Here is a 23458-nt window from a genome sequence, read left to right as displayed (position 1 = left end):
CACTTCTAATTACTTGCCCCACATTTGTTCCTATAGGTTATACATATAACCATACTGAGCACCACACAGTATAGCGTACATGTGTAACATATACTGTATAGAATGCACCCTTCGGCGCCGCAGAAAAAATTGCCGGTGGCTCGCAGGTGGCCGGAATAGGGATTAACAGCAGCACCAATCCCCCAAAGCCAGCGAGACCCCCTTGATCCAGCTAGAGACAAGAACAAATATAGGTCAGAATCAGCAGCAGTCAACGGTGTAACTATACTGGGTGCAGGGCTTGTAGTCACCCCTGTGTCTTAGAGACTACGGGGGGGTGCCCAAAATGCACCCATAGCAGAAGACCAATATTAATAAAGTTCCATCAGAGTTTGAGCCTCAATTGGAGATTTTACATCAGGCCCCAACAGGGTCAGGTTCAATCCCCGAAGCCAGGACATTTCCATTACCATGCTTTACAGTGAAGGTACGAAATTCTTCTAGTGAAATGCTTTCCTTGGTTCTTACCCGAAAAAAAAAGTTAAATTTATATTTCAAGGGACTATTGCTCTTATGAAGATCTAGTGCTAGGCGTTTATATACTGTATGATCCATTAGGTCATTGATGCTTCCCAGGTAAGGCATGTGGCATGCTAGTCTAGGTGCGCAGTGGAGGTGTGAATGTACAGTGGGGTACACTGGGAGCATTCCTGACGTATATGGCCGACCATAGGCACATTTACAGTACCAATGTCACCATACACTGCAAAAAGACAGTAAATACCGCCATACACTGCTCAATTAATACCGCCATACAGTGCTCAATACAACCATACACTGCTCCATACCATCATATACTGCTCAAATAACACCATACACTGCTCAATTAATACCACCATACAGTGATCAATACAACCATACCGTGCTCAATTAATACCACCATACAGTGTTCAATACCGCCATACCGTGCTCAATTAATACCGCCATACTGCCACATATAAAGTAACTAATGGCAAAGCCATACAATGCCGAAGTGATATCAACATTCAAGGAAGTCTTCGGACACAGGGGGCACTCTGCTGCTCAGACCTCCGTGAACCTGATTGATTGCTACAGGATTATTAATTTGAATTCTCTGACTGCTCCTTCCAATAAAATAAGGCCTAAAATGAGCAGTTTGCCTTCCTTGGCATGGTTGTTCTTCTCCTTTGTGTATATATCTAGTGAGCTGAGATATTTGTGAAGGGGGCTGGCTGACTTCTCAGCTTCAATAGCTAAGCCAGCCCCCACCGTACAAGGCTCATCATGGAAATAGAGCTGCTGGAACAAGAAGGGGCGCTGAAAATAAATTAGTGGCTCCTTTGAAAAATGAAATGTCGCAGGTTTGATGTGCAAATATATTAGACTATAATGAAGTGGAATAAATGGGAATATTAGGAAATGACGGACAGCCGCAGCCAGCGCTAGTATAAGGCCAGAACAAGGAGCCATAATTAGCTCACATGCTCCCCCATGTGGCCACACAGAGGTACTGCATGCTCCCTTTAATTTCTCCACTCATTCCTACCATGCATGTATCATAGAATGAAAAAGAACAACTCACTTGTCTTTATCACATCCAAGGCCAGATTTCTACTAGCGACATCTTACATTGAAAGGGACTGAGCCTCTATATAATATAATACAGCCAGCACCCAAGTCTAACCGCTGTAAATGGAGCTAGTGGGGTGCCAGTGGCATGGTCCCTGAAACCAGGGTCCAACTGAAAGACCCCCATGTTTGTACACATAGCTGGCTTTTTAGATCAGTAGTTTTGCAATATTATAGCATTATTTTACAAGTTAGCACAGGTTCAAGTTCCTTATGGGGACCAATAAATAAAAATATTAAAAAGAAATTAAAAATATAAAAAGCTCACCACCATCCTTATCCCGGAATATGCATAAAATCCCCCTAAAAAAAATAAAATAATACCGCGGCCGTTACTGTCTGAACTAATAAAATATATTTAACCCATATGTTGAGCGAAAAAAAAATTAAAGTGGCAGAATCGCAAAATTTTGGCCAAAAAATTGCACCAAGAAACCAAAATGGTGGTAACAAAAACTTCATCATGCCCTGCAGAAAAAAACAAGACAGCCAAAAATTCAACAAAGTTATAGTTCCTGGAAGGATCAATGAAAGTGACCGATTGGGACTCCCCCCTATGGGTCCATGTAAACCTGGCTCCGGTCTGGATTCTGAGGGGGGGTTGTAAAGCAAATGTTACTTATTGGAAGCAAAGTATTACATCTTCTCCATTCTGGCAATGATCCAAGATTAATTTCCTCCATAAACCAAACTTCCTACTTCCAAGACTTTTCTTGTGCTGCACCAGTTCTCCGGAATGCGCTACAGTAACAGCATTAATTCCCAGTGTCCACAGTTTTAGTGCCATGGAACTTGGTGCAATATAATTAATGCTCATTAATCCACGTCTGTGTTCGCTTTGTACATTTGGCAGAGGTAGACATGTAAGTAATAAGTGACTCAGACCGCAGCTATAGTTGACTTTACATAGCAAATTGCATTTAAAAGTAGCAGAATGTGTCTGGATGCTATTGATTTCTACATAACTATTGACCAAACACTAATGCAAGGTAACGGCACAGCAATGTTCAGTCATATGCTTCATAGACTTTCAAGGAATTGGAAAGATTAGTTGTTTTTTTTTTATCTCCAGAAACTATGCCACACCTGACCTATACCCAATGCACAGACCCCATTGAAACAAGTTAGGGCATCCTATGTATTTACTGCTTCTACAGCCTGGCGTTAAGCAACTTTTATGTTATTGTTCAGGGACTTGTGTGGCAAATCGTGAAGTAATGTTGTAAGCACTACATAAAAAAATCATTTCTGGGGTCTCGCTAATGTCCAGATGATATAGGACATGCTATTTACATTGAAGGCCAAAAAATAAGATATGTGCTCTTTGTTGTGAAAAATGTATATATTTTTTAAATGTGTGCTTAGATAGTTTTAGATTGCACTATTTTACAACATTCTGCACTTGTGGAGCTGCAGGATAGAGCTCAGTGGGCATTCCCTGTGAAGCAGCTTCTCTCTACCTGTCTGCCGCAAAATCAGGGTTCAGTGGGGTTTTTTGGTGAAGCTGCTAATCCTCTCCTGCAGGTTCAGAGCTCAGTGAGAGTACCAATTCAAGCTGCTCATCATCTCTCTGGTGATCCTTGTGATGCATACTCTTCTCTCTCCCTTCCTCAGGATCCGAGTTCAATGGGCGGTCCCTGTGAAGCTGCTCATCAGCTCTCCCTCAGCTTCAGAGCTAAGTGAGCGTTTCATGAGAAGCTGCTCCTAGTTTCTACCTCAAGTTCATAGCTTTGTGGGTATTCACTCAAGATCAGAGCTCAGCGAGCGTTCCCTGTGATGCATATTTCTCACTCTCCCTTCCTCAGGCTCAAAGCTCACTGGGCACTCCCTATGAAACTGCTACTCCTCTCCTCCATGTTCAGAGCTCAGTGAGCATTCTATCTGAAGCTGCTCATCATTTTTATGCAGGTTCAGACCTAAATGGGCATTTCCTGTGAAGCATACTCCTCTCTCCTTCAGGGTCAGAGCTCAGTGGGTATTCCCTGTGAAGATCTCCTCCTCTGTGTTCCTTCTGCAGGTTCATGGCTCAGTGTGGACATCCCCTGTGAAATCGCTACTCCTCTCCCACAGATTCAGAGCCCAGTGGGCATTCCCTGTGAAACTGCTACTCCTCTCCTGCAGGTTCAGAGCCCAGTGGGCATTCCCTGTGAAACTGCTACTCCTCTCCTGCAGGTTCAGAGCCCAGTGGGCATTCCCTGTGAAACTGCTACTCCTCTCCTGCAGGTTCAGAGCCCAGTGGGCATTCCCTGCAAAACTGCTACTCCTCTCCCACAGATTCAGAGCCCAGTGGGCATTCCCTGTGAAACTGCTACTCCTCTCCTGCAGGTTCAGAGCTCAGAGGGTGTTCCCTGCAAAACTGCTACTCCTCTCCTGCAGGTTTAGAGCCCAGTAGGCATTCCCTGTGAAACTGCTACTCCTCTCCTGCAGGTTCAGAGCCCAGTGGGCATTCCCTGTGAAACTGCTACTCCTCTCCTGCAGGTTCAGAGCCCAGTGGGCATTCCCTGTGAAACTGCTACTCCTCTCCTGCAGGTTCAGAGCCCAGTGGGCATTCCCTGTGAAACTGCTACTCCTCTCCTGCAGGTTCAGAGCCCAGTGGGCATTCCCTGCAAAACTGCTACTCCTCTCCCACAGATTCAGAGCCCAGTGGGCATTCCCTGTGAAACTGCTACTCCTCTCCTGCAGGTTCAGAGCTCAGAGGGTGTTCCCTGCAAAACTGCTACTCCTCTCCTGCAGGTTTAGAGCCCAGTAGGCATTCCCTGTGAAACTGCTACTCCTCTCCTGCAGGTTCAGAGCCCAGTGGGCATTCCCTGTGAAACTGCTACTCCTCTCCTGCAGGTTCAGAGCCCAGTGGGCATTCCCTGTGAAACTGCTACTCCTCTCCTGCAGGTTCAGAGCTCAGAGGGTGTTCCCTGCAAAACTGCTACTCCTCTCCTGCAGGTTCAGAGCCCAGTGGGCGTTCCCTGTGAAACTGCTACTCCTCTCCTGCAGGTTCAGAGCCCAGTGGGCATTCCCTGTGAAACTGCTACTCCTCTCCTGCAGGTTCAGAGCCCAGTGGGCATTCCCTATGAAACTGCTACTCCTCTCCTGCAGGTTCAGAGACCAGTGGGCATTCCCTGTGAAACTGCTACTCCTTTCCCACAGATTCAGAGCCCAGTGGGCATTCCCTGTGAAACTGCTACTCCCCTCCCGCAGGTTCAGAGCCCAGTGGGCATTCCCTGTGAAACTGCTACTCCTCTCCCGCAGGTTCAGAGCCCAGTGGGCATTCCCTGTGAAACTGCTACTCCTCTCCTGCAGGTTCAGAGCCCAGTGGGCATTCCCTGTGAAACTGCTACTCCTCTCCCGCAGGTTCAGAGCCCAGTGGGCATTCCCTATGAAACTGCTACTCCTCTCCTGCAGGTTCAGAGCCCAGTGGGCGTTCCCTGTGAAACTGCTACTCCTCTCCTGTAGGTTCAGAGCCCAGTGGGCATTCCCTATGAAACTGCTACTCCTCTCCTGCAGGTTCAGAGCCCAGTGGACATTCCCTGTAAAACTGCTACTCCTCTCCCGCAGATTCAGAGAGCCCAGTGGGCATTCCCTGTGAAACTGCTACTCCTCTCCTGCAGGTTCAGAGCCCAGTGGGCATTCCCTGTGAAACTGCTACTCCTCTCCTGCAGGTTCAGAGCCCAGTGGGCATTCCCTGTGAAACTGCTACTCCACTCCTGCAGGTTCAGAGCCGAGCCCAGTGGGCATTCCCTGTGAAACTGCTACTCCTCTCCTGCAGATTCAGAGCTCAGTTCATGTAAAGCTGCTCCTTCACTGCTGCTCCAGCCCAAGACACTTTAAAGCAGACGCTTTCACATCGACTTGGTTGCACAAACCTTGGGGGTTTTGTCATCTGCTCAGACTACACACAGAATGCATGTTTTTTGGGGGGTTTCAGTCATAAACAGGTCTGCCAGATGGGGACTTTTAGAAAGTCTTCTACTATATTGCTTTATTTCTCCATACGCACCGTATATCAAAATTAGCCATAGGATAAGGGCACAGAATGGATATTTTTCTATTTTCCAGCTAAAATCCTAGAATATAATGATTGGTCAAATGGGCAATAATATGAACGACGTTCTAGAAAACAGCATGGGAACTAATGGGGAGATCCATATTAAGGAGGCTCTAAAAGCCGTCACTGTGCAGACTGAAGTTGATGTCGATCTTCTAATGAGCAGACATCAGCAGGACCCTTGGCATTAAGCAGGTAATGCATTTTATTGCTTTCTAATTGTTGTAAGATGTAATGGGTTATTAATTAAGCGATTCACAGTGGTCAGGGGGCCACCATGTGAAATCTCCTATTGACTGAGACCGAGGTGTTTAAGTGCTTTTGAGCTAAAAAGGCCAGATCATGGTTGGAGCCCATCCAGAACTATAACGACGAGAGCCGCGTGGCTGCAGTGCAGGAACTTGGGCTGAATCAGGAGGGTAAATTGTTCAGTTCCATGATTGTAGATATTTGCAGGAAACAGATCCAGTTACTACATATCCATGAGGCTTTGCCCAGGAACCACTGATAGAAGGGCATTAATCAGTATCTGCAGTTTTATGGCTCTTTCCAAAATGTGAGCACTATTATGTAATAGTGAGAGGCTACAGATTGTGCCTGGTGCAGCAGCATGCAGGTCACGGTCACAGGCATTGGGCAAACTACAGCCAACTGCAGGGTCTGCGAGATTATTGGTTGGGAATAACCTTAAATCATCCCCATGGAGCATCCTGGAGACTGACAACAGAATCTTATGATTTGTGGCACAAGTTTGCGACTATGATGTGGTCACTTCCTGACAGTCGCAGAATACAATATAGGGAAATGCCCGTAAATTGATTCTTTTGCAATTGTGCGGCCATTAAAACAGATTATTTCCCTATAATCTGACGGGCAACTCCGACCACTTTGTCCAGTGCTGCCGGCTATTGAACGCAGGTTAATCCGAATGTGTACACGGAACCGTGCGATTCACATTCATTGTATGGGTGAAATTTCTCTTGCCATCTGGAAAAGACACGCTGCATGTCCATCTCCGCAGGTGGCTCTGGCCGCATTTTGAAATCCCATCCACTATGCTGCAGCATCTGGATGCTGCAGGTTGGATGCTGCACAAGTACGCAGCGTCCAATCCGCAGCATTTACTGATCGTGGCCACATGCCCTAACAAGTCAGACGTGCTTAAGTTCCTTTACAAGACAAAGAAAACTTCATGGGTCCCCATAGTGCATGCATACTGTTGCCAGCACAAAGATGTTCTGCTGCTACAACGGCGTTCAGCAGCACATTTCTAAAATTGGGAACCGTTGCTTCTACAAGCATTTGCTCAGCCAGTTACTGGCCTGTGTCAAGAGGCCGCTGCTTCTGCCCATTTCTATGTTAAGTAGGTTCTCAGCAGGAGAGATATCCCCATCAACAAAGATACATGCACCTCACCAGTTAGAATAGAACATTTGTCGGTGCCACCCAGCATCTCTCTCTTTCCACTGCAGAAGTCAGAGGTGACAGAACCTCCCCATGTATTCCGAATATACCACAATAGAAGTCTTCAACGTGCTGCTCAGCAGCTGATGTGGAACCACAATCCCCAGCAGCTATAGTCCCAAATTGCAGATTATGGTCTTAAAGATCTGCTTAAAAAAATGCAACGGCCCATTCAGGGAACATCACACGACCATATTTTTTTGGACTGGAGCCCTCATTCACCGTAGTTTCAGCCTGGTGCCTGGTTGGGAGCGGCTGCATCACAGTGCCATAATTAACCATTGCTATTAACCCCCTAGCACTGGGAGACTAAAGCCCCCATCACACTAAGCGACGCACCAGCGATCCCGACAATATGACCTGGTCAGGATCGCTGGTGAGCTGTCAGGCAGGTCTCACCAGCGACGACGCGGGTAACAAGTGCGCGTCGCTTAGTTACTCGCTCTGTACCCTGGTTACCAGCGTGCTCGTGCTGGGAGCTGGTATCCAAAGTAAACAGCAGGTAACTAAGCGACGCGCGCGCTTAGTTACCCGCTGTTAACCTTGGATACCAGCTCCCAGCGTCTGCTTACAGCGCTAGGAGCTCGCTGATCTCCCGTTGCCACACGCGGCGATGCGTGCTGGCCAGCGGGAGACCAATGATCAAAAAAAGGCCTAGGACATTCCTGAACGGTCAACGAAACCCGGGGGGGTGTTTGCTGATAGGTGTCACACACAGCGAGGTCGCTGTTGCGTCACAAAACTTGTGACTCAGCAGTGATCTCGCTTAAGGAGGTTTTTTCACATAGCGATATCGCTAGCAATATCGCTAAAACGTCACCGATTTTGTGACGTTATAGCGATATCGTTATGTGTGATACTTACCTCCGACCGGCTCCCCCGCTGTCTGTCGCTCATCGCGCGATATCGGGAGGCTCCATTTCTCGTCGTCGGCTTCCTGCTGTGTGAGACGAGCGATGCGGGCGGGAGGACGTCAGGATCGCTGTGTGTGAAAGGTGAGTATCGTGCGCTGCGTCGCTGCTGCATCGTTGTGAGATCTTTCTGTGTGAAAGCTCACTAGCGATCATTTAGCGATGCACCAGCGATCCTGACCGGGTCGTATCGCTGGTGCATCGCTAAATGTAAAAGGGCCTTTAGTGTGATGGGGGCTCAAATTTTGTGTGTTTCAGTTTTTACCTTTTTTTTTTCCCTCCAACGATGTCATATAAGGTCATGCTTTTTTTCCATGGGACAAGTTGAAGTTTTGAATGACATTCATTTTCCCAATGTACTGAATAAATTCAAACAAAAATGTAATGCCACCATTTTTTGTTTTTTTTCCTATTGTACCACATTCATTGTACGAGACCTGGAACCATGATTCCTCACATAAGGCCGGGGTCACAAGTGCAACTGTAAGTCTCTCGCCTCAATACCCGGCACTCTAGACCGGAGTGTACGGCTACATGTATTTCTAGGCAGCTGAACGCTCCGGTCCCAGTGCCGGGTATTGAGGAGAGAGACTCACGTGAGTTTCTCGCAGTGCAGTTGCAAGTGTGACCCCGGCCTAAGTACAATTATGGTATTATCAGGAATTTATTAGGGATGTGCGGTGACCAACCCCTCCCCCCAAAAAAATGCATTTTTGACTTCTCTTTAAAGCATTTACTGCTTTGATTTGTTTTGCTAGATCAGATGGCAATCCCCAAATTTGTTTATTCTTTTAACTTTTGGGTTTTAGTGTAAATTGCAATTTTTTTTTTTTTTTTTTTTTTACACTCTTTAGGGATTCGGTGATCCTTTGCTCATTCAATATGCTGCAGTACCATGGTATTGCACCTTCTGGCAGCGTTGCAGGCCTTCAGCAAGCGCTGGCAAATGTACCAATTAAATGCAGCTCCCAGAGATTGACAGCATCTAAATGGTTAACAGAAGCAATTAGGACCTTGCAAAATACAGTCAGCAGCAAACGCTCCTGAACACCCTCAATATTTGCAGACCCAGCATCCTGGGTGGAGTCTACCAATTAAAAGCAGCTCCCAGAGATTGACAGCAGCATCTAAATGGTTAGCAGCTACCGCTCTTGCACACCCTCCACATTTGCATACCCCAGCGCAGGCATCCAGTATGAGTCAGGCCTGCCTATAACTTCTATATTCTGTGCCTGTGCTCAGACTATTGATGAACATTCCATTTCTTCGCAGGGTTCTGTTTCTATGGCGATGCCTGTGCCCAACACAGGACGAGGGGGGGGACAGAGCGAAGAAGAGCAGTCTGGGCTGCAGAAGCAATCTTTGCTTGCACAAGATGTACGTGCATCAGAGGCACGCAGACCCATGTACACAGCGAGGCTCTTGCCACCTCGCTGTAAAAGATGCCTGAAACAATGCTTTTTCGAGCAGCACACCCCTGCCTGCAGCATCAACAACTGCACAGGGGCTGGGGGCGGAGGAGACAATGCACGTGGGCGACGCGAGAGAGACTACATCTATCTGCAATGGTGACAGCATCATGACTCATCCAGCCACACTGGTATTAAAAGCGACGTGTGTACAGCACACAAAAATGGTTTCCAGGTAGCGAGCATCATTTGCATAGATCAAAAATAAATACGCTTGTACAGTATTAATCCAAAACATGTGCCATTGTCATTCCCACTAGATTCATATGTTATGTCCTTGGGAAGTACAGGTGAATAACAAATCCATGCACCTTGCCTGAATGATTTTGGCGCCCAGTATGAATCCAGCCGTAGAGACACAGATTTCAAAAGCCAACGCCAGCTCAGTGTGGGCTCAGTTCAGACTGGCATTGTGGGTTACATTTTTTCTTCATGTATTTATTTTAAGCCAAGTATCATTTTTGCAATTGGGTTCCATTAAAAATGTTGCATCGTTTGCCTTCAATAAGTTCTGCATGTTGCACGGTCTATTGCTGGCTGCAGAATGAGTTAACTGAGAAACTGTCAGCAACAAAGTTTGAAAACGCTGAAGCCACATTCAAACGTCCATGTATTACAGGCAGAGCACAGACCAGCTGCGGATCTATTAACCCAAGCCAGACAGTCTCATGAGACTGTCAAGTTTCCGTCAATATAGCCATAACAGAATGCTTTATCGGTCTCCTTTCTGAGCTCTGGTCACAATACAGGAAGTTAAACTTCATGGTCATATTATTTAAAAAAAAAAAAAAAAAAAAAAAAGTTACAAATCAGAAAGAACTCACTGACAGATGCTCCATTAAAATGTGCACATTTTTTAATGAAATCCAATTACAAAAGGTCAGGTAGATAGAACATGCAAAATTGCTGCTAGATCCACAGAAAAAAAAAAAACAAAAAAAACAAAAAAAAAAAAACACCAAAACAAATGCGGAGGGAATGCCACGATCCGCCAGTAAAGGTTAATAACTATAGGGTTTAATTAAAATAGGAATTTCAACAGTGTTTCATACAGAAAGGACATAAAGAATGCAGACTTCTGACAGCAACCAATTATCAACGCGGATTCGTTATAAACCGCAGACTTCCTCTGATCTCACGGACCGGAAACGCGCTGCCCTTTACTTCACAATATCATAAGGTTTCAATCTGAATGTTCCCCAAATGAATATTCTCCACCTGCAGAGTCTCAAACTGAATATCTTGCACACTTATGGTGCTGCCCTCGGGAAAAATTTCCACCGTCTCGATGATGGGAATGGTTTCTACAGTCTCTAGTATGGCGACCGTGCTGGAGAGGTCGTTAGTGTGGGACTCGTGGGCCGCCGGTGGTAACGTTTGCTCCCGATGAAGCTTTCGATGTTTCCACAAATTGGAGAAGGAGCGGTAAGCTCGGCCGCAGTCGGGGCAGGTGTGGGGCCTCTCGCCGGTGTGGATGCGCTTGTGCTCGGATAGGCGGACGGCAATGGTGAAGGCTTTGCCACAAACATCACACTTAAAGGGCTTCTCCCCAGTGTGTAGGCGCATGTGGTCTTTAAGGTGAGTGGATTGTCGGAAGGCTTTGCTGCAGACCGGGCAGGGGTATGGCCGCTCACCAGTATGGATCCTGCGGTGAACTTGTAAGGATGTTTCAGTGCTGAAGGTTTTCTGGCAGTCGGGACACTCCAATTTTTTGGCGCCGCCTTTTTGTCTGCTTTGCGGACACACTGGTTGTTTACCTTTCCCTGGACATCCGTGCTGAGATGCAACATGGGCATTCAGTCGAGCATCAGAATTTACCTTCTTGCCGCATACAGGGCACTCCAGCTTCTCTCCGGCTCCACCACCGGCTCGATTACAGCGATGATTTTTTAACCTCTGTGCACTAGGATAGTTGGTGCCGCAGTCGGCACACCGAGATGGCGCATCACCTTTATGTCCGAGCTGGTGCACCTCAAGCAGCCTTTTGAGCAAGAAAGAAAGGCCACAGTCTTGGCACTTATAAGGATACTCACCGGTATGATGATACTGGTGCATGAGCAGTCGGTACGGGCGGTGGAAATTGACCCCGCACTCCGAGCACTTGTAAGGATATGCCTTACTGTGAACGAAAAGATGCGTCTGGAGCGTGGACGACTGACTGAAGGCTTTACCACACACCTGGCACTTGTGGGGTTTTTCCCCCGTGTGGGTAAGCTTGTGCCGTAGCAGGTTGGCTTGGGAGTTGAAGGACTTACTGCACTCTGTGCAAGAATAGGGCCGCTCCCCGGTGTGTGTCAGCATGTGGTTTCGTAAGTGCGACCTCTTTTTGAAGGGCTTGCAACAAGTCGGGCACTTGTGTCTCCTTTCAAGCGAATGCACAAAATGCTGATGCCGTAATAGCTGCGCAGGTGAAGGGAATTCTTTACCACACGTGCAGATAAACCCTCCTGCAGGACTCGGGAAGGTGCAATTCTTTTTCTTCTCCTCCGCTGCCGGCAGTGCAGGCTCCCGGGGTTTGTTGTTATGCTGACGCCGGTGATACAGGAACTTTGTCATGTTAACGAACGTCAGTCCGCATTCACAAGAGTACAGTGGGTCAGAGAGATGGGTTCTGCGGTGATTTAATAGGACGGTTTCGCTGGCGAAACCAAGGCCGCAATCCATACAAAGGTAATGGGACTCTCCTTGATGTGATCGGAGGTGTTCCTCCAACTCTGGAGATGTAGGAAACACTTTGCTGCACAATGGACAATTAAAGGGACAAGTCTGATGTAACAACTGATGAACCTCGAGTTCACCGACATTTGTAAAAGTCATTCCGCACGGAGAGCAACACAAAGTAGCATCCTCTGTCGCCTTCTCCCCTTCAGAGGGAAGCGGAGCATCGCTGTTACTCTGTTCACCGTTCTCAGCAGCGGGTGTCTCTTTCTGCATCTGGTCACCAGCGGGTTCATCCTCAGTGGGTTGTTGCAATTCCTCAAGCTGCTGACCACCTTCTTGTCCTTGAAAATGAGTAGCTTGATGATCCAGGAACTCTTCAGGTGTTTGGAAAAGCTGAGTGCACTCGGAACACTTATAAAACAAGACTTCTACGGCGCAGTCCTCCCCGATGCCCTCGCTCTTCTTGTAAGAATGCTCCAAGTCCACCAGCACCTGCGCAGTAGAGGATGGGGTTGGTACATGGAAATGTTGCTGTCCTGCCACAAGATGGACCTCGCCAGGAGCAGAGGGGTTACACATAAGCTGCAGCGTATCCTCCAGGACATGCTCTTCAGTCTGCAGCACAACCTTTGACTGTGCCACCTCCTGGTTTTCCATGTGTGTGTACCTGTGGGCCATCCATACATCCTGGCTGTTGAACAAAGCTTTGCAATCTGGGCACTCGTAATGAATCTCGCTGCGGGATGGTCGCTTGGTTTTAGGGCTCTCGGACTTGGATGTATTCAGTAACCGGAGATGCAATTCCTGGTGAGTGAGCAGGTCCCCAGGAGTCATCAGCAGCTGCCCGCACTCCAGGCATTGATACTGGTTTTCTTGAGAGCTGAGACCGACAACCTGGTACTGGGGCTCCGGCGCAGCGGTGGTGTGGCTTTGCTGGTGCAGGACAGCATCCCCCAAGTTGGGAAATTCCTCCCCGCATTCTGAGCACACGTAGCGGTGCTCTAGGTACACAACTGTCTCTTCCGACATTTCTGCTCACCCAATCTTTTTAATGACCTGTCAAGAAAAACAGAAGACAAGAGTAAGAGATTCGCAGAGCCATCTCTGAGACATTACTAAACGAATCTGAAAGGAAGCAAACCAGGGGACAAAAATGTGCAAATCGGGCCAAAAACTACTCTGATCTCCGCAGCGCTGTGCCAAGCGGTGAGATCAGGCGGGATTAAAGCTAGCAAATGGCAGAAACCCAAAAGCAGGCAGAGGAGAGGCACTGCTGTAGAGATCCTCATCAAATACTGCAGCTCTCAGCGGGATCCAATGTGTGTGGGAACAGTCTCAGACTCTACTCCTCAGCTACCAGGGAGTGCGGCCTCATTCACACAGCGCATTTCAGCATCCGCATTATAGCGGCACATTCTGCCCAACCTCGGTTTTTATCACCTTTATTAACAAGACTGGAGACCTCTACAGATGAGGCCAAAACAAAAAAAAAAAAAATGCTAAAATGGAAATTATAGCTGTCTGAATGAGGTCCAAGGAGGATCAAATAAACACACAAAGCCTCCCCGGGGGGGAAAAGTGGAATCAGAGGCATCTGATGAACTGTGACATTGACTATTATGAATGGTGGACCCTGTGTTATCAGTGATTGTACAGGTGGAGGCGAGCTGTGACATCACATACTGTGAATGATGGGATTCTGTGTTATCAGTGATTATACAGGAGGAGGAGGCGGCAAGTTGTAACATCACCTATGTGATTGGTGGATCCTGTATTATCTACTGTGCATAGAAGTGTGATCATTCCCGCCTGTGATAATGAGGCAGCTGAGCACTGATCTCTACAGAACTGGAGAAGTCAAGTGATTATGAGGCTCAGTAAACACATTTCAAGATCATTGGTGGTGATAAAGAAATACAAAAAAAAAAAAAAAAATCTGTTTAACACTGATATAAGGATTGAAGCAATACATTGTCTGAGGACATCTCCTTTATGGAATAACATTATATCAGCAAATAAATTGCACATCTGTCAACCAAATTTCCACATAGTAAACAAGGGGATGGGGGAGATACGAGCACACAGAAGTGCACGACCTGCACGAAACTCCCACTCATAAGAAGCAGCAGCAGAAATTAGGAAACATTGCGGCACAACGTCCGGCTCTGGACTCACTATCCCACATCTAGAACGATTGCTGAGGACCCAGCTGTTGGTCATGTCCCCCCTTACAGACTCGTAGCTCGTACTATCAGTAGCGGATGTGTCACATTACAGGTCTGGACGTGAGCAGCCATCATAAGGAACCATGTGGCTGTATTTGCAGAACTCACACCTGTAGCATAGGTTTACGTTAGAGTGGGGGCGAGTTGGCGGAACCTGATCGATTGTCAGATTGTGAGCATCACCTTTGGTCTGACTGCGTCTGTGGCTCTTTTGATTACTGTTGAAAGCACAGCACTCCTGTGTAGTAGCTAGGTGCACAGATAGGGTCTTCTTTGATTAGCCAGCCTGGTGCATCACAAGCGTCAAGCCAGGCCAGTTAATCAAAAGGAGAGCCAAGGATGGCGGGAGGTAGAAGCCACTTCTCAGGGATCACAGATTACAGAAGTGACCGAAGTACGGGGTCATATAAATCGATTTGTACCAACTCTGGTCTATACATAGCACGTTCTATGAGGGTGAATAAAATTATAGGGGTCCGGCCAGGGCATTACTGCCCTTACTGGAGTATGGGGCCCGGTAAGGAGGTGACCCTGGTCTCCCCCCACCCATTGCAGGTTTCAGTACCAAAGGGGGGGGGGGGGGGGAAATTCTCCTCACTTGGCTGCGCCATCCTCTTCATAAACCATTTTAGGTGAGACGTCACCAGCACTTGACAGCAACATCATTCGCCGGCGACGTGCATGCACTGATTTGCTGGCATCTCCTATTGCTGTGCGGGAAGCAAGTCCTGCAGGGCAATAGAAATCAACTGAACATGTGTCCTCAGACGCACTTCTGTAAGCAGCTTGGATTGTGGCCTCTCCACTCTTCCTCAGACTCTGGGACCTTGATTTCCAAGGTCTAGTGTGAAGTTTCCACAATTAGTGATGGTTTGGGAGCATTGTCATCTGCTGGTGTAGGCCCACTGTGTTTTATCAAGACCAAAGTCAGCGCAGCCATCTACCAGGAAATTTTACAGCACTTCATGCTTCCCTTTACCAACAAGGTTTTTGGAGTTGGAAATGTCATTCTCCAGCAGGACTTGGCACCTGACCACACTGCCAAAAGTACCAATACATGGTTTACAAAGAACAGTATCACTGTGCTTGATTGGCATCAAACTCGCCTGACCTTAACCCCATAGATAATCTATGGGGTATTGTCAAGAGGAAGATGAGAGACGCCAGACCCAAAAATGCAGACGAGCTGAAGGCTGCTATCAAAGCAAGCTGGGCTTCCATAACACCTCAGCAGTGCCACAGGCTGATCGCCTCCATGCCACACTGCAGTGATGCAGTAATTGATGCCAAAGGAGCCCCGACCAAGAATTGAGTGCATTTACTGAATATACATTTCAGTAGGCCAACATTTCAGATTTTAAAATCATTTTTTCAAGCTGCTGTTATAAAGTATTCTAATTTACTGAGATGACGACTTTTGGGTTTTCATTGGCTGTAAGCCACAATCATTAACAGAAATAAACACATGAAATAGATCACTCTGTAATGACTATATAATATATGAGTTTCACTTTTTGTATTGAAGAACTGAAATAAATTATCATTTTGATGATATTATAATTTTGTGAGATGCACCTGTATATAATAATAAATTTTATTTTTATAGCGCCGACATATTCCGCAGCACTTTACATTTCAGAGGGGATTTGTACAGACAATAGACATTACAGCATAACAATAATCACATACAGTAGATTATAACAAATAACAAGAGGAGTGAGGGCCCTGCTCGCAAGCTTACAGTCTATGGGGAAAGAGGGAGACACGAAAGGTGGGTGGTAACAGTTGCTCTGATTGTATGGACCAGCCATAATGTTAAGTGTGTAACAGTACAGACACAGAGGGCTAATGGATGCATAAAGCATGTGGGAACATGATGCTGGGAACCTGGTTATGGTAAAACTTTTGGCTCTGCCACACAGGGATAGGTTAGGTTAATGTGTTGAGGCGATAGGCCAGTCTGAATAAATGCGTTTTCAGGACACGCTTAAAATTGTGGGGATTGGGGACTAATCGTATTGACCTGGGAAGTGCATTCCAAAGAATTGGCGCCGCACGTGTAAAGTCTTGGAGACGGGAGTGGGAGGTTCTGACTATTGAGGATACTAACCTCAGGTCATCAGCAGAACGGAGGGCGCGGGTAGGGTGGTATACTGAAACAAGGGAGGAGATGTAGGGTGGTGCTGAGCCATGGAGGGCTTTGTGGGTGAGGGTAATAAGTTTATACTGAATTCTGGAGTGGATGGGTAGCCAGTGTAATGACTGGCACAAGGTAGAGGCATCGGTGTAACGATTGGCGAGGAATATGATCCTGGCTGCAGCATTCAAGACAGATTGGAGAGAGGAGAGTTTGGTAAGAGGGAGACCGATTAGAAGAGAGTTACAATAGTCGAGACGAGAATGAATAAGAGAAACAGTAAGAGTTTTTGCAGAGTCAAAAGTAAGAAAAGGTCGAATTCTAGAAATGTTTTTGAGGTGCAGATGACAAGAGCGAGCCAGTGATCGAATGTGGGGGGCAAAGGAAAGCTCGGAATCAAGTATGACCCCAAGACAGCGGGCATGTTGCTGGGGAGTAATAGTGGAACCACACACAGAAATAGCAATGTCGGGTATAGGTACATTAGTAGAGGGAGGAAACACAAGGAGTTCAGTCTTTGACAGGTTCAGTTTCAGATATAGTGAGGACATGATATTAGACACAGCATTTAGACAATCGCCAGTGTTTTCTAGAAAGGCTGGCGTGATGTCAGGAGAAGAAGCGTATAATTGGGTGTCATCAGCATAGAGATGGTACCGGAAACCAAATCTACTGATTGTTTGACCAATAGGGGCAGTGTACAAGGAGAAGAGGAGGGGGCCTAGAACCGATCCTTGAGGAACCCCAACAGTAAGGGGAAGGTGAGAGGAGGAGGAACCGGCAAAAGAAACAGTAAAGGAGCGGTCGGAGAGATAGGAGGAGAACCAGGAGAGAACGGTGTCCTTGAGGCCAATGGAATGGAGCATAGTGAGGAGGAGCTGATGATCCACAGTGTCGAATGCTGCAGAGAGATCCAAGAGAATTAGCATGGAGTAATGACCATTTGATTTAGCTGTTAGCAGATCATTAGAGACTTTAGTGAGGGCAGTTTCAGTGGAGTGTAAAGAGCGGAAACCGGATTGGAGAGGGTCGAGAACAGAGTTTTCTGAGAGATAGCGGATAAGACGGGAGTGGACCAGGCGTTCCAGGAGTTTAGAGATGAAGGGAAGATTAGAGACAGGTCTATAGTTAGCGGCACAGTTTTGGTCGAGGGATGGTTTTTTAAGTAGTGGATGTATGATGGCATGCTTAAATGAGGAGGGAAAAATACCAGAAGAGAGAGAGAGGTTAAATATTTTAGTTAGGTGAGGGGTGACAGCAGGGGAAAGGGACTGGAGGAGATGTGACGGAAATGGGTCACTGGTGCAAGTAGTTGGGCGAGAAGATGCAAGGAGCCTGCTTACTTCTTCTTCTGTGACTGGTTCAAAATCAGAGAGTGAGTTAGATGCAGTGGGGGAGGGAGGACAGTGCATGGTATGAGGGGATTTGGAGATAATTTCCTGTCGGATCTGGTCAATTTTTTCTTTGAAGTAATTGGCCAGATCGTCAGCTCAGAGCTCCGTGGTTGGGGCCTGTACTCTTGGATTGAGTAGAGAATGAAAAGTGTCAAAGAGACGTTTCGGGTTATTGGACAGTGAGGTGATGAGGGTGTTGAAATAGGTTTGTTTGGAGAGGTGAAGGGCAGTGTTGTATGTTCTAAGCATGAACTTATAATGGATGAAATCTTCGTGTAGATTGGATTTTCTCCACAGACGTTCGGCGCACCTGGAGCACCGCTGTAGGAAACGTGTTTGCACCGTGTGCCAGAGTTGTCGCCGTCTGTGTTGTGGTGTTCTATACAGAGCTCGTGTGTGTAATGGCACTTATGATAATAGTATTTTTTTTTATTAAAGGGAACCTGTCACCAGTTTTTGAGCCTATGAACAAATGCCACCATCATTAACTGCTCCTGTGCTGCATTCCACAAATGTGTCTGTCTGCTCCTGACTCCCCCTGTATGGCCCCATAAATACCATTTGATATGCTCCCACGCTGTATGTAAATAAGTGGTCCAGTCCGGTGGGCGTCTTTGCTGCAGCGTACGTCCCTCAACTCTGCTCCTAATCGCGTCCTCCACATAACGAACTGAGAGCTTGCGCAGGAGCCTCACAGGACCACGCAAGCGCACTCTGCTCTGCCCTACTGTGAGCAGAGCATTAATCAGCACTATGAAAGCGCATTGCGCCGTCATTTGAATGAGGTTACTGCACAGGCGCGAGATCTCAGTTCACCATTTACAGCAATCACAACTATGCACTTGCACATTGCTATTTTATGCTCTGTTCACAGAAGGGCAAAGTATGCCCGAGTGGTCCTGTGAGGTTACTGCGCAGGCGCAAGCTCTAGGTTTGCTATGTGGATGACGCGATTAGGAGCAGAGAGGAGGGATGTACGCCGCAGCAAAAACGCCCATCGGACCGGACCACTCTTACTTACATAAAGCGCGTGAGCATATCAAATGGTATTTTTTGAGGCATAAAGGGGGTGTCAGGAGCTGACAGACACGTTTGTGGCATGCAGCACAGGAGCAGTTAAAGGTGGTGGCATTTGTTCATAGGTTCAAAAACTCGTGACGGGTTCCCTTTAATGATCAGTAGTGTAGTATTCAGTCACTATGTGTTGGTAATATGTGGCCTGGTCATGTTGTGGCGGTATTTGCGTCCTGTATGTGGTATTATTCGGTCACTATATGGTGGTAATATGTGGTCCAGCCATGGTGTGACGGTGTTTGTACCTTGTATGTGGTGATATTGGTCATTTTAAAAAAATTACACAATCCCTTAAAGAAAAATAAGAAGAAATAACTAAAGCATATTGGGTATTTTAACAAATGTTTAATAGGTTAGATTAGAGTAGAGCTCAGCCAAAAGAGTCTCCTTGTTGTGGTGGCGGCTTAAACAATCTTTTGGCCAAAAATAAAAGCTGCTGGCTATGTATGTGATATGGTGTTAGATGGGAACTGTTAATGTTTAATTGGTGAGTACGAGGTGCAGAAGTGGAGTTTTTCCAAGAGTGGGTGGTGGGATTGAGGAAGGTTCGAGGGGTGGAGGCAGAGCAAGGGTGGAGCCTGGAAAGAGTCTCAAGGTGGCCTGAAAATGTCAGTATGGAGCCCTGAAATTCCTGGTGGCAGCCCTGGGTCCGGCACTGCTCAATTCCCCATAGGACACATGGATGATACTTGCTGAAAACAAAGGTGAGGCCACGCGGAGCGCCCTCTGGTGGACTGCTGGAGCAGAGGCCACACGGAGCGCCCTCTGGTGGACTGGTAGGGTCAGTACATTGCACGAAGGATCCTTCCTCTTGCAAAAACACCAAGTTAAAGAGCAATAACCAACACAGGGGGCCTGCAGCAAGTACGGCTTTTGGAAGAAAATTAGATCGCATTTGCAACTTGCAGGTTAATAATCAGGGAGAAAAAATAAAAAAATAAAAACATAATGCCTGGGATCTGTCTGTACGTTACCTGCTAAAATAGTGCACAAATTCCGGGAGCTCCGCTTCAGATGCACTCATAGGAGACCCCTGCAAAATATTAAGACACGTACTGCATCAGCGATGGACATGTGGTGCACAAGGCCAATGCCTGCACAAGAACAAGGGATTGCCATAACCCTACTCACCCTCACCCAAAACAGAAAATGCTTCTTAAATTGGAATAGTAGATCTGGAGCAGCGATAGCAGCAGTTATTGAGATCAGAGCCAGCTCAGATCCCGGCCGTTTAACTCCCTAGATGCCGCACTCAATAGCATCCACGGCATCTAGAGAGGATAAGGCTATGTTCGCATGTTGCTTTCTTTTTTTTTTTTTTTGCAGCCAAAACCGATCTCTTGGCAGTAATAAAAAAAAAAATATAAAGCTGCAGACAAAAAAAAAAAAAAAAAAGGTTTTGCAACAACGCCAATAACTAAAAATAAAAGTTTGCAAGCAAAAAAGTCAGTTTTTGATATTTGTAAAAATAATGTTTAAGAGAGGCCAGAACAGGCACAGCCATGAAGGAGTTAATAAAATCCATGCCTTCTGACTGACAGCACAGGGTCTTAGGCTATGTGCACACTAGGGTGACCGGATCTCATATGGGGGGGGAAAAAAAATGTCAGAATCTTGTTCGTCTGGACCCCACAAAACGATTCCCCTTTCCAGATATTGAGAGAGCCAAAATTTGAGCTCGATCAAACGACGTTAACCCGTGCCGCTCGTCGCTCAAAGTTTGAAAAAATCCAAATTGAGGTATTTTAAGATTTAGGTATTTTGCATAGTCTGTTAGACTATAAAGAATGTGACAACAACATTGCAGAAATAGCCCTGACCAAATTTTCGAACCATTTGTGGTATTTGAATGCAGAGTTGGTGGGATTATCGTTTTTTGATCCCACCATTACAGACAATGAAAAGTTGTTAATGGCTAATAAATTGCTCAGTAGCACAGATGAACCATCAGAGCACGCTAACCTACATGAGTTGATAATTTTACATAGTTATCTAATCTATTCTAGAGCTTTTGTTAAAGTAGTTTTTGAAACGTCAGAATATAATGCTCGGCATTTGCTTACAACTTGCAGGACATATTGCTTTTGTTCTTCATCTTTTGTCAGAAGGTCGTTAAAGTCGGTTACTTCCTACCTCTTTTAATTTTTCTTTCCTAACTTTTGGATTTACAACCCTAGCGTGCTCTGATGGTTCATCTGTGCTACTGAGCAATTTATTAGCCATTAACAACTTTTCATTGTCTGTAATGGTGGGATCAAAAAACAATAATCCCACCAACTCTGCATTCAAATACCACAAATGGTTCGAAAGTTTGATCAGGGCTATTTCTGCAATGTTGTTGTCACATTCTTTATAGTCTAACAGACTATGCAAAATACCTAAATCTTAAAATACTTCAATTTGGATTTTTTCAAACTTTGAGCGACGAGCGGCACGGGTTAACATCGTTTGATCGAGCTCAAATTTTGGCTCTCTCAATATCTGGAAAGGGGAATCGCTTTGTGGGGTCCAGACGGACAAAATTCCCACATCGATTTTTTGCGGTCACCCTAGTGCACACGCTGCGGATTGGTATGCAGATTTATATCTGCGTAACCACAGGTAAAACCGCAGGTAAAATGACCTGCGGATTGCCCTGCGGTTTATCACCTCTACAATGGAGAAGATGGTAAACCGCAGCAGAATCCGCAGAAAAGAAGAGACATGTCATTTATTTCTGCGGATTTGAAACCGCAGCTTTTCCGCAGTTAAAAATCCGCAGCATGTGCACAGCAGATTGTAAATCACATAGATTTACATGCTACTGTACACTGTCTGCAGAACTGCTGCAGATCCGCAGCAAAAACTGCAGCGTGTGCACATAGCCTTAGGGTGTGTGCACACGCTGCGGAACTTTCTGCACGGATTTTGCAAAATCCGCAGGTCAAAAGACCTGCGGTTTATCTGTGGATTAGCCTGCGGTTTGACACCTGGACAATGGAGTAGGTGTAAAACCGCTGCGGATTAAGCACAAAGAAGTGACATGCTGCAGTTTTGAAACCGCGGAAAATTCCGCACCGTGTGCACTGCGGTTTTTGTTTTCAATTGATTATAATGGTACTGCAGGGCCAAATCCGCTGCGGATTCGCAGCAGAATCCACAGCGTATGCACACAGCCTTAGGGTATGTGCACACGGTGCGGATTCTGCTGCAGATCCGCAGCGTTTCAGGCTCTGCGGGTCCGCAGCAGATCTAGGCTGTTTGCACACGATGCAGATTTGCAGCGGATCCGCAGCAGATTTTACCACGCAGAAACGTTGTATATCCGCATTGTGATGTACAGTAGCCTCAAAATCAATGTAAAAAAAAAACCGCAGCATTTTACTTCTTTTGTGTGGTTTTCCATCTCCCCTGTCACCAAATCCGCAGGGGGAGAACCGCATTGGAAAACCGCATGAAAAATGGAAGAAATCCGCAGGAGAAATGCAGGTCATTTGACCTGTGGATTTCTTCCATTCTGCGTGGAAAAATCCGCAGGGCCAAAAAGTCCATCTGCACTCAGCCTTAGGTGCGTTGTACAGTACCATTGTTTTCAATGGTAAAGTGGAAAATGCTGTGCTGATGCGTTTCACACCTCATCCATTAGGTGTGAAACCGCAAGGCAAAACCGCAGGCAAATCTGCCTGCAGTACGTGTCTAATATTTTGCAGGGGTCTCCTATGACTACATCTGCGGATTTTACTACAAAATCCGCACCACCAAAAAACTCCGTGTGCACATAGCCTATAGTTCAGCCCAAATACCGCACCTATAGAATGTCACACGGCTGGAAAGGCATGCTGGGACATGTAGTTCAGTTACAGAACCCGTAACTCCTACCTGCTGATACGTAGAACCTTTCCCCCCTTCCCTCTAGCAGTTGTCACGTCACCTCCTCACGCAGCTTATTACCGGTACTGTACCTTTAAATTATCAGCAGTGCCTGTCCCGCAGTACAATAAACACCGGCAGGTCGCAGCCCGGGTGTCAGACACCACTTCCTGGACTGACCGTTGGCCTCAGTACAGTCAGCCGCCACCGCGCCGTTCTCGACACCTGCTAATCAAAGGCACAACCCATTGGCTACCGGAACTATACAAGTAACCAATCAGAGCGCAGGTTGTTAAACAGTGTTGTGAGGAGGAAAATAACGGATGTGACGTTAACGTGACGTAGTTTGCCGCCGCCATATTGGTTATGGGCAAAATAAACCCCCCACAAACACAAAAAAAAACCGAAACTTAATGATTATTTTTCTCAGAAATTACAAGCTCGATGTAATGTTGAAAAATAACACAATTCTGCTATTATTATTTCGGTTTTGTTTTCACGGCGTTGTGTTATAAAATTGAACCGGAAACGTGATTTTTCTGCTCTGTACAATTACTGTGACACCAACCTTTTTAATATATATATATATATATATATATATATATA

General features: G+C 46.4%; 1 protein-coding gene across 3 annotated transcripts; it reads right to left on the bottom strand.

The window, feature by feature from the left end:
* Window positions 1-10507: 10507 nt before the first annotated feature.
* On the bottom strand, window positions 10508-23141 carry LOC141085402 (zinc finger protein 574-like). 3 transcript variants are annotated; one of them, XM_073570751.1, is made up of 3 exons: window positions 22862-23141; window positions 19978-20036; window positions 10508-13229 (listed from the first exon to the last, which is right to left on the bottom strand). In XM_073570751.1, the coding sequence occupies exon 3, from the start codon at window positions 13200-13202 to the stop codon at window positions 10686-10688; it is 2517 nt and encodes an 838-aa protein (XP_073426852.1). In that variant the 5' UTR covers window positions 13203-13229; window positions 19978-20036; window positions 22862-23141; the 3' UTR covers window positions 10508-10685. The 3 variants fall into 3 exon arrangements, with proteins under 3 accessions (XP_073426852.1, XP_073426851.1, XP_073426853.1); XM_073570750.1 differs by having other exon boundaries at window positions 22945-23141; XM_073570752.1 differs by lacking the exon at window positions 19978-20036 and having other exon boundaries at window positions 22945-23141.
* Between the last annotated feature and the right edge of the window lie 317 nt (window positions 23142-23458).

The sequence above is a fragment of the Dendrobates tinctorius genome, unplaced genomic scaffold (genome assembly GCF_039654945.1).
Source record: "Dendrobates tinctorius isolate UK_male_01 unplaced genomic scaffold, ASM3965494v1 ptg000028l, whole genome shotgun sequence".
In the NCBI taxonomy this organism is placed as follows: Eukaryota; Metazoa; Chordata; class Amphibia; order Anura; family Dendrobatidae; genus Dendrobates; species Dendrobates tinctorius.
Note: the sequence above shows the minus strand (reverse complement) of the source record. Positions and strands in the feature narration are given on the sequence as shown.

Bases quoted from the DNA above. Each gene is read 5' to 3' on its own strand.
- LOC141085402 (XM_073570751.1), bottom strand. From the start codon at position 13,202: ATGTCGGAAGAGACAGTTGTGTACCTAGAGCACCGCTACGTGTGCTCA.